At 44.6% G+C, this 15,230-nt stretch overlaps 1 protein-coding gene across 7 annotated transcripts in view; it reads right to left on the bottom strand.

Moving 5' to 3' along the window:
* Positions 1-15,230, bottom strand: part of EHBP1L1 (EH domain binding protein 1 like 1) — a 1,032,390-nt gene that overhangs the window by 224,318 nt on the left and 792,842 nt on the right. For all 7 annotated transcript variants that reach the window (XM_077456944.1, XM_077456900.1, XM_077456917.1 and 4 more), the window contains 3 exons: positions 2,802-2,850; positions 1,787-2,716; positions 1,634-1,697 (listed from right to left, as the gene is read on the bottom strand). In XM_077456944.1, coding sequence (XP_077313070.1) covers positions 1,634-1,697; positions 1,787-2,716; positions 2,802-2,850 — 1,043 coding nt within the window. The remainder of the gene's footprint in view (positions 1-1,633; positions 1,698-1,786; positions 2,717-2,801; positions 2,851-15,230) is intronic.

The raw sequence follows: 15,230 nt of genomic DNA, 5'->3' as shown, positions 1-15,230 counted from the left end.
TTTTGCGCTATAAACAAAAATAGAGCGACAATTTTGAAAAAAAAACGCATTATTTTTACTTTTTGTTATAATAAATATCCCCCAAAAATATATATAAAAAAAATTGTTCCCTCAGTTTAGGCCGATACGTATTCTTTTACATATTTTTGGTAAAAAAAAAATCGCAATAAGCGATTATTGATTGGTTTGCGCAAAAGTTATAGCGTTTACAAAATAGGGGATAATTTTATGGCATTTTTATTAATAATTTTTTTTTTACTAGTAATGGCAGCGATCAGCGATTTTTATTGTGACTGCGACATTATGGCGGACACATCGGACATTTTTGACACATTTTTGGGACCATTGTCATTTTTACAGCAATCACTGCTATACAAATGCAGTGATTCCTGTGTAAATGACACTGGCAGTGAAAGGGTTAACCAGTGGGTGGCAGTGTAGGGGTTAAGTGTTCCAAGGTGTGTGTTACTAACTGTTGGGGGCTGGGCTTTCATTTAGTGAACACTGATCTCTGCTTCAATCACATGGAGCAGAGATCAGCGTCACTTGTTGCTAGGCAGAACGGGGAGATGCTGTTTACAATCGCATCTCTCCGTTCAGGCGCTCCGTGAGACGATCACGGGTATGCCCGCGGCGATCGAGTCCGCGGGACCCACGACCGGACTCACGGGGGTCCCGACAGGCACGCGAGTGTGCTGCCGGTGGCGCGCTCGTGATGGCAGGGCAGCATTAAAGATTGGACATACCTGTACGCCAATATGCCTGCCCGTGCCATTCTGCTGACGTACCTCGGCGTGTGCTGGTTGGGAACTGGTTAAATACATACAGTGGGGGAGATTTACAAAACTGGTGCACATAGAATCTGGTGCAACTGTGCATTGTAACCAATCAGCGTCTAACTTTAGCTTGTTCAATTAAGCTTTGACAATAAAACCTAGAAGCTGATTGGTTACTATGCACAGCTGCACCAGATTTTGTGTGCACCAGTTTTAGTACATTGCAATCATTATCTTTATTTGGGGGGAGGGGGCAAACAAGATTTTCTTTTGGCACTATTCTCATGCAAAAGTTTTTTCATATGCAAGCTATTAAGCATAACAATTTAACAAAAATAATTATCATAAAAGGGTAGCAATAAGTATCTAAAAGTAGACTGGGAGGGAAAGTTAATTAGGGCTGATTAAGGGTAATTCAGTATCCTGGGCTAATAAGGGGTTAAATATATTATATTTTCATTTGTTAAAAAAAAACAAAAAACTTTTTTTTCACTTTTCAGGTTTTAAGCCTGCAGCCTGTCAGTGCTTCTTCAAAAGACCAGGACTCAATCCTAGCCCCTCATCCTAGCCATAAGGTATCGCCTATAGGTTTGTGCTTATCATACCCTATGACAAATCCAGTCCTGTTTGTTATATCTGGTGCAAATGCAAATTTTAAAATTTACAGGATTTAATGCTTTACAAGATCTTCAGACAGATAGCTGTAATGAAGACTTTGATATGTATCCTCAAGATTCCTAGTCAACTAAGTTCATGTTAGATGGTAATACTCATGTTTTTCCATAAAGCCCTAATTAACAATCACACACAGTAGAAATTTTAACAGAGCCAACATGATGCATTTGTATATCAGTTACCATTCACAATTTGGGAAGAGGGTCTTGAAGGTTTTTCGTGACTTTTTAGTGTGAGATCCATTTCCTGTAGTTGCAAAAAAGAAATAAGAATTATTCTCCCAAATGAGCAAAAAATGTAACAAAAGAAAGCATTACATTAATGAAAAAACTGACCTCTTCTTGTGAAAGGGACTGCGATCGAATAAGAGAACGCCTTTTCTTCACAAGGTCGGCATCTCGAAGGTGACCTAGGCCTCCTCCTTTACGTGGAGGAGCAACTGGAACAGTTCCTGACTGAAGGGAGGTTTCTCCCTCTTCCAGGTTTAACTCTGTTAAACCTCCATTAACACTTAGTCTCTTCTTAACACGAGGAGGTGGAACAACTCCGGAATTATTTGTCCCTTTAACAGTACCTGGTATATTTTCTTCCTCTGTATTTGTAATGTCCTTTTTCTGAGGAGCAGTACACATTTTTGTATTGTGTTCTACTACAGGACACGTGGCCATTTTTTCCAAAAAAGAGTATTTTGGTAAACTGTCTACAGGAGGAGATATTGCCAATTCCTGTTTGTCAGGATGGCCTTCATATTTATTCTGTGTCTCAGACATGGTTTCTAATTTATTTTTTAGTTTAGGTACATATTCCTTATTTTCATGCATTGCCTGCTTTAGTTTTTCATTATCTGTTATAGCAATTAATTCTCCAGGAGATGCAGGAGTGGACATTTTCGATTTTTGTTCATCAGAGGATAGGTCTGGAAGATTTTGCTTCCCAAGGTCTTCATTTACAAACATGTTTTCATTCATGGGTGTGGGCTTAACGCTGTGTTCCCCAGAGGCTGGGATGATATCGTGATCTTGAGGAGTAATATTTTGTTGCTTGGAGTTAAAGTCCCCCTGTAGTTCTGAAATCATGTCATGTTTCTGCTTATCTGCATCTACATGAGAAGTTTGAGCTGTAGCATTTGGGTGAACACTTGTGAAGTGAGATTGAATTTGACAGAGGTATGTGAGAATAATGAGCTTGTCTGGCACAGAGCGAAGTAACATGTCAGATGGGGATAGAAGTGGTGGTATCCCAAGAGCTGCAAAGCCATCATATGCCTACAAGTTAATAGACATAATTTAGCTAAAAATATGTTAGTATGAAAAGGTATTTCTGCATTACTGGAAAAAAGAAAAAACTGACCTTTTTGTTATTCTCCTTTACATTTAGTGGGTCCAAAGCTTCATAGTTACTGAAAGAGAGTAAATGACATTTAATTAGGACAATTCATTCTACTCTTCCATTTGTCAAGGTTTAGAAAAATTGACAATATCTAAAACATAGCCAATGCATTAAAGAAAGTATTTTTGTGCTCAGTTCAAAATAAATTTTAAGAAACCCTTACGTCACTTCTTACAAAAATAACTACCACTAAGAAAAATGGTGCAACTATTCCTGGGCCAAAAAAACCCATATGGGACTTTCATTTGCAATAGAGATTCAGAGGCCTCATTGTACAATAGCAAGCAGTTGACCCCGCTGTAAGAGATGACCATGGGAACAATCTGCATGCACAGAAACAGCATGCGGGGACTGCTACATCAGTCAATATCATTGGATCCTGATGCCTACACTAATATCATTGGCTCTCAGACCCATTTTAGAGTAAGTGTTATCCTGAAAAACACCATTTCAAATAGGCTCCTGCCAAGGCCTATATTCCCAATTGAATCTGATAAAATAAAAAATACATGGCTGAAAGGGTAGTCAATGAAATAGCTGCCCTTTATTCTCCCACCCCCTTGGCCCCAGGCCGCGGCTAGCCCCTGCTTTGGGACAGAGCTGTGGTATATTTGCTGTTTGAATTTGAAGTCAGCGGTAATAATAATTGCACTGTTACGTTATTCTGTTTATTTTTTTTTTATTTTTTTTTACTTGCCTTTTATTAACCACTTCCCACCCGGCCAATGTATATATACGGCCGGGTGGGAGCCGCCTGCTCCTGATAGGACGTTCAGGAACGTCCTTCAGGAGCAGCGGGATCGCGCGCGCGCGCGCCCGCGCAGCGGCGCGATCCCGATGTGCTCGTGTCACCCGGACACGGCACATCTCAGATCGGCAGGAGGGCTCTGTAATTGGCCCTCCTGATCACATGACGGCCGTGTCCAATCACGGCCGTCATGTGATGTAAACAAACAGCCGGTTGCTAGGCAATCGGCTCTCCTCTCCTCACACGGAAGTCACCGCTGAGAAGAGGAGAGCAGAACGCTGCAGCCGGCTGATGATCAGTGAGTATGGGCTGCTTTTCACAGCTTTTTACTCACTGATCATCAGTGTAGTGTAAACACACAACACACCACACAGTGAAAACACAGTCCCCACATATGTCCCCAAAACACACATGTCCCCAAAACATACATGTCCCCAAATAATAAAAACACATGTCCCTAATAATAAAAACATGTCCCCCACATATGTCCCACTAAAATCACATGTCCCAATGATTATCTGCACACATATGTACGTGATCACCTGCACACATATGTACATGATCATTTGCGTACATATGTCCGTGATCACACAAACCAATTATTATACACTTAACGGAATTTTTTTTACCAAAAACATGTAGCAGAATACATTTTGGCTTAAATTTATGACAAAATTTGATTTTATTGGATTTCTTTTCAAATAGAAAAAAGAAAATATTGTTTTTTTCCCAAATTTCCGCTTTTTTTGCGCTTATATCGCAAAAAAAAAAAAAACGGAGTCGTGAATAAATAACACCAAAATAAAGCTCTATTTGTGCGAACAAAATGATAACAATTTCATTTGGGTACAGTGTAGCATGACCGCGCAATTGTCACTGAAAGCGCTAGAGCGCTGAAAGCTGAAAATTGGGCTGGGAAGGAAGGGGGTGAAAGTGCCCTGTATTGAAGTGGTTAATAACCTACATGGACTTGATAAGCATCACCTGGTGCACATGGACTAGGCTATTTGTGTATACTTCTATTGAGTGTTCTCCTTTGTGCCTTGTACGTTGCTGTTCCAGCTATAATTGCCTGAAGTGTATTTCTTTTGTACTATTCCTTGATGCAGTCATGTACCTGCTTCTGTGGCTCTATTTACTTTTTTTTTTGCACCCAATAAAAACGTTTGTAATTGAAATAGCTGCCCTTCGAGTAGTAAACTTTTTAAATAAAATATAATAAACAATGCAATTCAAAGAATTTAAAGTATATGTAAACCATGACAACTGTTTCGATGAACTTTTGTTTAATAAACCATTAAAAGCCTTTGGCTTAAAAATTAAGCCACCACACACTAGAAAGAGCCCTGGTATCCACGTTTATTGCACTCTCTATTACTAAGCGCTATTGAGTGAAACGCATTAAAAGGAGTGGCCCTAAGGCAAACACTAAATAGAGATATGGAGATACGAGATATCAAAAGGCACTTTGTGGCTGGATAGTGGATATCTCAAGTATGTTGATATAGAAAAGGTGCCATCATCCTTAATGAATAGAATTTACAACAAAAATAGATAGGGACTTTATAGGCACCAGTATAGGTTCAGAAAATAGAAAAGTAATAAGTTAATATTCTTTATATATAAATTTATTCAAAAATAGAAAAACGTACATGATAAAAAGGGTTAAAAAGATTTTTTGACACAAAGAATATGTCCACACATATCTACATCAGATACACATCACACACCAGATAATACAAAAATTCAAGATCTATACAGGAGAACTAGTCACCCAACAAAGAACATATAGATTGATGTATATGGATGCTATGGTGAAGAGCTGATGTAGAATCCACAGAACTTGCCCGACATTTTTCGCGTTGTTAGGAAAACGCTTCTTCTGGGGCGTGAGTAAAAAGCACTTAAAAGTTCAAAAGAAGAAACAGAATACATGAATATCCCAAAGTCCCTATCTATTTTTGTTGTAAATTCTAAGGCAAACACTGTCAATGTCATGCTGGCGGATATGCAGATATCCCTTAGCAATAAACATGGATACCAGGAATCCCTCCTTTGTGCAGAGGCTTTTTTTTTAGCATCCAGTTTGTGAACGTGGAGGGGGGCATTTATGGTTCCCGTACCTGGGCTTCAATTGGCAGTGAAGAACAGTTGCTTGGAGAGGAGAATTTCTAAGTCGAAGCATCCATATTGAAATTATTTTCTTATACTGATAAGTTTCAAAAATATGTTGATCTTGCTGAAAGTCTTGTGCGCTAGCTTCATGTGCTTATTGCCTGTGCCGACTGTTTTATATTACATTGTTCTCTGAAGACTACAGAACTACATCCCTCTATAATATTGAGAGGGTCGGGGTTCCATAATCTTATCTGGTTTCTGTTGTCCTAATACAGAAGGGCGAGTTAGTTTTTTTATACAGTACTGGGAGTGTGATACTGGCAGAATAAAGAAAAAAAAATGCAGCCGCCACATCTAAGAACTGGAAGGCTGAAATATATTACCCTTTCATTTTTGGGTTTAGATACATTTAAAAAATATATATATCTTATATATACAGTGGAGATGAAAAGTATTCAGACCCCCTTAAATTTTTCACTCTGTTATATTGAAGCCATTTCCCCAAATCATTAAAGTTCTTTTTTTTTTTCCTCATTAATGTACACACAGCACCCCATATTGACAGAAAAACACAGAATTGTTGACATTTTTGCAGATTTATTAAAAAAGAAAAACTGAAATATCACATGGTCCTATGTATTCAGACCCTTTGCTCAGTATTTAGTAAAAGCACCCTTTCGATCTAATACAGCCATGAGTCTTTTTGGAAAAGATGAAACAAGTTTTTCACACCTGGATTTGGGGATCCTCTGCCATTCCTCCTTGCAGATCCTCTCCAGTTCTGTCAGCTTGGATGGTAAACGTTCGTGGACAGCTATTTTTAGGTCTCTCCAGAGTTGCTCAATTGGGTTTAAGTCAGGGCTCTGGCTGGGCCATTCAAGAACAATCACAGATTTGTTGTGAAGCCACTCCTTTCTTATTTTAGCTGTGTGTTTAGGGTCAATGTCTTGTGGGAAGGTAAACCCAGTCATCCTGTCCCTGCAGCTGAAAAAAAAAAACAAAGTATGATGTTGCCACCACCATGCTTCACTTTTGGGACTGTATTTGACAGGTGATGAGCGGTGGCTGGTTTTCTCCACACATACCGTTTAGAATTATGGCCCAAAAGTTCTATCTTGGTCTCATGAGACCAAAGAATCTTATTTCTCACTATCTTGGAGTCCTTCAGGTGTTTTTTTTTAGCAAATTCCATGTGGTCTTTCATGTGTCTTGCACTGAGGAGAGGCTTCCATCGGGCCACTCTGCCATAAAGCCCCGACTGGTGGAGGGCTGCAGTGATGGTTGACTTTCTACAACTTTCTCTCATCTCCCGACTGCATCTCTGAAGCTCAGCCACAGTGATCTTTGGGTTCTTCTTTACCTCTCTCACCAAGGCTCTTCTCCCCCAATAGCTCAGTTTGGCTGGATGGTCAGCTCTTAGAAGGGTTCTGGTCGTCTCAAACGTCTTCCATTTAAGGATTATGGAGGCCACTGTGCTCTTAGGAACCTTAAGCGCAGCAGACATTTTTTGTAACCTTGGCCAGATCTGTGCCTTGCCACAATTCTGTCTCTGAGCTCTTTAGTTCCTTTGATCTCATGATTCTCATTTGCTCCGGCATGCACTGTGAGCTGTAAGGTCTTATATAGACAGGTGTGTGGCTTTGCTAATCAAGTCCAAACAGTATAATCAAACACAGCTGGACTCAAATGAAGGTGCAGAACCATCTCAAGGATGATCAGAAGAAATGGACTGCACCTGAGTTAAATATATGTGTGTCACAGCAAAGGGTCTGAATACTTAGGACAATGCGATATTTCAGTTTTTCTTTTTTAATAAAAAAAAATATGCTGATATGAAATGGGTAATGAAAGGATGCCAACATCGTTTGATGGTAATGAAAAGTATCAACCTACAGAGGGCTGAATTCAAAGACACCCCAAAAATACTAATCTTTTCTGACTGTTTTTCACTAGTTTTGCATTTGGCTAGGGACAGTGTCACTATTGGTAGCATGAGGCGATACCTGGACCCTATAGAGGTTGCACAGGCAGTCCATATCATCCAGGATGGCACATCAATATGTCTCAGTCTAAAGAGCATGAAGGAGTATCCAGGAGACAGACAGTTACTCTAGGAGAGCTGGACAGGGTCTTAGGCCGCGTACACACGCACGGACTGTTTGCCCAACCTTGTTCGTCAAACAGTTTCGGCAAACAGTCCGCTCAAAATTTGCATGAGCGGACTTGCCCACACACGAGCGGACTGTTTGACGAACAAGGTTGGGCAAACAGTTCGCTCAACTTTTGAAATGAACGGACTCGCCCACGTAAGGAGGAGGCAAATCCGCCCATTTCGAGCGCGTGTACAGGTAGGCGGGGCCCGCGAAGGAGACGTCGCGGGCTCCGCCGCCTGGAATGGGCTTAAAGGGGAACCCCAACGCCGAAAAAAATTGGCGTGGGGGTTCCCCCAAAGTCCACACCAGACCCTTGTCCGAGCACGCTACCCGGCCGGCCAGGAAAGGGGGGCGAGCGAGCGCGCCCCCCCTCCTGAGCCGTACCAGGCCGCGTGCCCTCAACATGGGGGGGTGCCTTGGGGAAGGGGGGGGCCGCGCGGCCCCCCCACCCCAAAGCACCTTGTCCCCATGTTGATGAGGACAAGGGCCTCTTCCCGACAACCCTGGCCGTTGGTTGTCGGGGTCTGCGGGCGGGGGGCTTATCGGAATCCGGGAGCCCCCTTTAAGAAGGGGGCCCCCGGATACCGGCCCCCCACCCTATGTGAATGAGTATGGGGTACAATGTACCCCTACCCATTCACCTGTGAAATAAAGTACAAAAAAAAACACAACACAGGGGAAAAAATATTTTATTGCACAGTTCCGGGGGTCTTCCGTCTTCGGGGGTCTTCTCGCCGGACTCCTCCGCTATCTGTGTGTAGCTCTTTTACTAGCGGAGGAGTCCGGCTTTCTTCCTCCCCGCCGCCGGCCTCTTCTCCCGACTTCGGGGGTCTTGTCCCCCTCTTCGGTTCTTCTGCCGGGCCACCGCGCCTTCTTGTAGCTCTTTTACAGGCGGTGGCACGGTCTTCTGTCGCCGCTGTCGCCGCTGTCGTCGTCGCCGCCGCCGCCGCCTTCCGTTCTTGTTCTTCTTCTTGTTCTTCTTCTTCTTCTCCTGGAGATGTTGACTCGACGATCTCTCCGGCCGGAATGCCAGGGACACGCTCCGCTGCCACTTATATAGTGACAATGGGGCGGTGTCACATGGTATATGTCACATGGGTTGGTCACATGGTGACCCCGCCCCCTTACGATGTCATAGTCCCCATGTGACATCAACCCATGTGACCAACCCATGTGACATATACCATGTGACACCGCCCCATTGTCACTATATAAGTGGCAGCGGAGCGTGTCCCTGGCATTCCGGCCGGAGAGATCGTCGAGTCAACATCTCCAGGAGAAGAAGAAGAAGAACAAGAAGAAGAACAAGAACGGAAGGCGGCGGCGGCGGCGACGACGACAGCGGCGACAGAAGACCGGGCCACCGCCTGTAAAAGAGCTACAAGAAGGCGCGGTGGCCCGGCAGAAGAACCGAAGAGGGGGACAAGACCCCCGAAGTCGGGAGAAGAGGCCGGCGGCGGGGAGGAAGAAAGCCGGACTCCTCCGCTAGTAAAAGAGCTACACACAGATAGCGGAGGAGTCCGGCGAGAAGACCCCCGAAGACGGAAGACCCCCGGAGCTGTGCAATAAAATATTTTTTCCCCTGTGTTGTGTTTTTTTTTGTACTTTATTTCACAGGTGAATGGGTAGGGGTACATTGTACCCCATACTCATTCACATAGGGTGGGGGGCCGGTATCCGGGGGCCCCCTTCTTAAAGGGGGCTCCCGGATTCCGATAAGCCCCCCGCCCGCAGACCCCGACAACCAACGGCCAGGGTTGTCGGGAAGAGGCCCTTGTCCTCATCAACATGGGGACAAGGTGCTTTGGGGTGGGGGGGCCGCGCGGCCCCCCCCTTCCCCAAGGCACCCCCCATGTTGAGGGCACGCGGCCTGGTACGGCTCAGGAGGGGGGGCGCGCTCGCTCGCCCCCCTTTCCTGGCCGGCCGGGTAGCGTGCTCGGACAAGGGTCTGGTGTGGACTTTGGGGGAACCCCCACACCGATTTTTTTCGGCGTTGGGGTTCCCCTTTAAGCCCATTCCAGGCGGCGGAGCCCGCGACGTCTCCCTCGCGGGCCCCGCCTACCTGTACACGCGCTCGAAATGGGCGGACTTTCCGAGCGGGAACAGTCCGCTCATTTCGAAAGTACAGCGGACAGGCCCACACACGGGCGGACTGTTCGCTCAAACACAGTTTCAGCGGACAGTTTTTCGGAATTTCCGAAAGACTTTGTCCGTCCAACTGTCCGCTGAAACTGTCCGCTGAAAGCCCACACACGAGCGGACTGTCCGCCCAAACACTGTTCAGCGGACAAGGTTGGGCGAACAGTCCGCCCGTGTGTACGCGGCCTCAGAAGGTCCTTAACCTATAAGCAGGACCAATATCTGTTCCTTTGTGCAAGGAGGAACAGGATGAGCACAGCCAGAGCCCTACAAAATGACTTCCAGCAGGCCACTGGTGTAAATGTCTCTGAATGAACAATCAGAAACAGACTTTCTGAGGGTGGCCTGAGGGCCGGTGTTCTGCCAAAAACTGTCCCCCCATCGGATAGTGTCCGCCCCGTACTGCGCAGTATTGAGGACAAGGAGACTCCAAAAGTCTCCAAAGATGAACAGCGCCTGCGCACTTGCTAGTACATTCTGCCCTGAGGCCAGATTCAAGCCCCAACATGCAAGTGGACATACTTAGTAACAGGGCCCCTCGTGGGCTCGCTTTGCTCGCCACGCTTAGGGTACGGCCTCGCTTTGCTCAGCAATTTTTTATTCTAACTCTATATCCACTTGGATTGTGGGGCTTGAACCTGGACTCAGTGCGCAAGCGTCATTCATCTTCGGAGACCTTTGGCGTCTCCTTGTCCTCCATACTGCCCAAGCACAGTACAGGGCAGACACTATCCAATGGGGACAGTATTTGACAAGACACCGAACATCCTCTAGTAGGCCCTGTGCTCACTGCCCGGCACCACAGAGCTTGAATGGCATTTGCCATTGAACACCAGAATTGGCAGGTCCGGCACTTATACTCTATGCTTTTCACAGCTGAGAGCAAGTTCACCCTTTGCACCTTTGACAGATGTGAAAGGATCTGGAGAAGCCATGGAGAATGTTATGCAGCCTGTAACATTGTTCAGCATGAAGGTTTGGTAGTGGGTCAGTAATGGTCTGGGGATACATATCGATGGAGGGACGCACAGACCTCTACAGGCTAGACAATGGCACCCTGACTTCCAGTAGGTATCGAGATGAAATCCTTGGACCCATTGTCAGATCCTATGCTGGTGCAGTGAGTCCTGCGTTTCTGATGGTGCAAGACAATGCCTCATGTGGCGAGAGTATGCAGCCAGTTCCTGGAGGATGAAAGAATTTATATAATTGAACGGCCCTCATGCTCGTCTGGCCTAAATCCAATAGAACACCTTTAGGACATTAGGTTTCGGTCCATCCAATGCCACCAGGTTGCACCTCAGTCTGTTCAGGAGCTCAGTGATGCCCTGTTCAAGATCTGGGAGGAAATACCTCAGGACACCATCCAATGTCTCATTAGGAGCATGCCTCAACGTTGTCAGGTATGCATACAAACACGTGGGGGCCATACAAACTACAGAGTACCATTTTGAGTTGCTGCAATGAAATTTGAGCAAAGTGGACTAGCCTACTGCATATTTTTTTCACCTTGATTTTCGGGATTCGGGATGAATTCAGCCCTCTGTAGGCTGATAATTTAAATTTCCCTCAAATGATGTTGCATCCTTTCATTTTTAACACATTAACCAGCATAGATATCCAGCATGTTATTTTTCCCCAGTGAGATCTGATGTGTTTTCAAAGGTTTCCTTAATTTTTTTGGAGCAGTGTTTATATATATATATTTTTTTCGAAAATTCAGACAGACCTAGAAATAGAACAATTTCCGAAGGAACCAATTCCTATCAAGAAAACCACTCATCTGTATGCTGTTCCGACGGATCAAAAACGATGCATGCTCTGAAGCAAGTACGAAAGGGAAGCTATTGGCTACTGGCTATTGAACTTCCCTTTTCTAGTCTTGTCGTAGGTGTTGTACGTCACCGCGTTCTTGACGGTCGGACTTTGGTGTGATTGTGTGTAAGACGGTTTCAGCGGGAACCTTCAGAGTTTATTCCGATTGGGAAAACCGGTTGTGTGTACACAGCATTAGCCAAGCTAGAAATTTTGAAGGAATTACACAGCATTACAAACAACCAGCAGGTCCAAGTGGTCAGACTTGTGGAATAACGTCATGGTTGAGGCCCCTCCCACACCTCACATGTGACATTATTCCGCAAGTCGACCTGACCGTTTGGACCTGCTGGTTGTAACGCATGCTGTGTAATCCTTTAAAATTCTTTCTTGGCTTAGGAGATTGTGGAACCGTTGCATGCAAGATCTTGGTGTATATGGCTGCTATGCAGTACGGTGTGTGATGGTCTCATATATATATATATATATATATATATATATATATATATATATATGACAGACTTTTCTGTCAAGATCAATGGCACATCTATCAGTCCATCCCCACATGCCAGGGTGCTAGGGGTAAACTTAGACTCCGAACTGTCCTTTCAGGCCCACATACAAGCCCTGTCCAAATCATGCCACATTAGCCTCCGCAACATTTCCAGATCCAGAATACGCCCCTTTTTAACTAATGACACCACCAAGCTTTTAATTCACTCCCTGGTCATCTCTCGCGTCGACTACTGCAACTCCCTCCTCGTTGGATTACCTTTACATAGACTTTCTCCCCTCCAGTCCATAATGAATGCTGCTGCCAGACTCATCCACCTTACCAGCCATTCAGTGTCCTCCACCCCTCTCTGCCAATCCCTGCACTGGCTTCCACTCACCCAACGAATAAAATTCAAAGTACTAACAATAATTTACAAAGCCATCCATAACTCTGCCCCCAGCTACATCACTGACCTAGTCCCAAAATACCAACCAAGCCGCCCTCTTCGGTCATCTCAAGACCACCTGCCCTCTATCCTGCTTCTAACTAACATTGTTTTACTTCCTCCATCAGCTCATCCCCCACAGCTATTACCTTTTGTATCAATTGCCCCTTCCTTTTTAGATTGTAAGCTCTAACGAGCAGGGCTCTCTGATTCCTCTTGTACCAAATTGTAATGTAAATGTAATGTCTGCCCTCATGTTGTAAAGCGCTGAGCAAACTGTTGGCGCTATATAAAACCTGTATAATAATAATATTAATAATAATAATAATATATAAATATATATATAAAAAGGCCAGTATGGTGGCCTGGAATTATGGGAGGAGCCCGGTGGGGTATATAACCAGCCCGTTCGCCTTCCTTCCTTGTCGGTTCCGGTGCGCGATATCTGATACGTCAGAGATCAAGGGCCGACTGTTCGAGACCATTCGCAGTGAGTTGTGTTCGTGAGTTCCCGTGTTTGTTAGTCCGGATCGTGTCCGTGTTGTCAATTGTCTCGTCTTCTAAAGCGTTCGTGTGTTTTCCCCGTCTGAGTGTCGCATACTCAAAGAAATTGCCATTGTCATACAACACATCTGGGCAGGCAGTCGCAGGTAGTGCTTCGGCACCCATTTTTTTTCATTTCATGTTTTCTATGTCACACACGATATCCTGAACTCACGAACCTCTCACTTTACATTTCACGAATGTTTTAAATCATGTCACCCTTACTTGTTACCTCATGTCACTACTCCTTCTCCTTTCGAAGAGAAGTCGTTATCACCTATTCGTGACATGTCGGTCATGCCACATCAGGCACTTCACATCGTAGGCTTTACATTTCTAGTCGAAACGACTCCCCAATCATTTCAAAGTATTTAAATCGTTCGAATCATTTCGAAAACACAACCGACTGCTCGTCATGTCAAAATCAAGCAGTCCGGATCAAATTCATTTCGAATCGTCTCATATCGTTACGAGTCGTCTCAAACCTTGTCGGGTCATTCCAAATCATTTCGTATCGTTTCATATAATTTGAATCATTTCAATCTTTTTCGTTTGAATCATTTCGATCATTTCATATCATTTCGAATCATTTCAATCATTTTCATGTCATTTCGAATCATTTCAAATGATTTCATGTCATTTCCGAATCATTTCAAATCATTTCATATCATTTCGAATCATTCGCTCATTTCTGTCACTTACCGCGCTCCGGTTCGAATCCTGTCGCATCCCCGATGCACCGATTCGCTCCGAAGTGCCCCAGGTTTCAGCCTCATTTTGATACATGCTCCAGAGACGGAGTCACTCGCAGGTTCAGGCACAGTCCCTGATTCCAGTCTTTGTCATGGCATATCATTTCTGTCACTTATTACGCTCCGATTCGAATCCTGTCGCATTCATTGATGCACCGATTTGTTCCGGTGTGCCCAGCTGTTTACGCCTCATTTCAGTACATGCTCCAGAGACGGATTCTTTGTTACAACCATCAGTCCAGTCGTTGATTCTTGTCTCTGTCATGGCATGTCATTTCTGTCACTTATCACGCTCCGATTCTAATCCTGTTGCATTTATTTAATGCACCGATTTGTTCAGGTGTACCCAGCTGTTTACGCCTCATTTCAGTACATGCTCCAAAGACAGGATTCATTTTTCATTTCATGGGCTCACCCTCTAATTTTTGTCTGTGTCATGGGTATCATTTCATCTCACCTATCACGCTCCGGTACGAATAGTCACACCTGTGTACCAAATTCATCCCGGCGTGCCCTAGGACAGGCCTCATTTCAGTACATGCTCCAGAACCCGTTTCGTGCTCGGTCGCAAGATTGCGGCATGGCGATCCGGACCTCTGTCATGGCAGATTCACTAATTTCACTGTCACGTACCGCTTCTCGGTTTGAATCCAGTTGTTTCTTCAATGTTTTGATTCCGGCCGGGGGGCCTTGCTCATCGGCCTCATTTCACTAAGGTTGCCTCAAATTTCAATACATGCTCCAGAATTTGGTTCGCTGTCAGTTGCATCTGCGACGCGACCAAATCGCATCTCTGTCAGGGTAGGCGTTTCATTCAAAAGGCAACATTTCATTTGTTTGTTTGTCTCATTTCATTTATTTCATTTCATTTCCATTTCTAAATCTCACCTCCATGAAGTCACTATTTAGCTAGCCATCTCTGTTTAGGTATTGAACTCTCAAACAAACTTCACCTTCATGTTCTCAGGTCAGTCGAGTTTCAGTAGGTCCACCCTGCACCTGGTCGGACGGTGCCTCCTTAGGTAAGAGAAAAAAATAAAAACATCTATGAAGGAAACGCACATGAGCGGAAGCGTCCTTCTCATCAAGTATGTATTTCTTCAGGAGTCGCCAACGAGTCTTGTAATCCATGTCACCCTTATGTAGGTTCCGCTTAGAAGAAAACCCAAACCCGAGGACAA

Source organism: Lithobates pipiens, unplaced genomic scaffold (assembly GCF_037356315.1).
Source record: "Lithobates pipiens isolate NorthernLeopardFrog02 unplaced genomic scaffold, aLitPip1_a1.2 Scaffold_10, whole genome shotgun sequence".
Taxonomy (NCBI): domain Eukaryota; kingdom Metazoa; phylum Chordata; class Amphibia; order Anura; family Ranidae; genus Lithobates; species Lithobates pipiens.
This window is presented reverse-complemented; position numbering and strand designations above follow the sequence as displayed.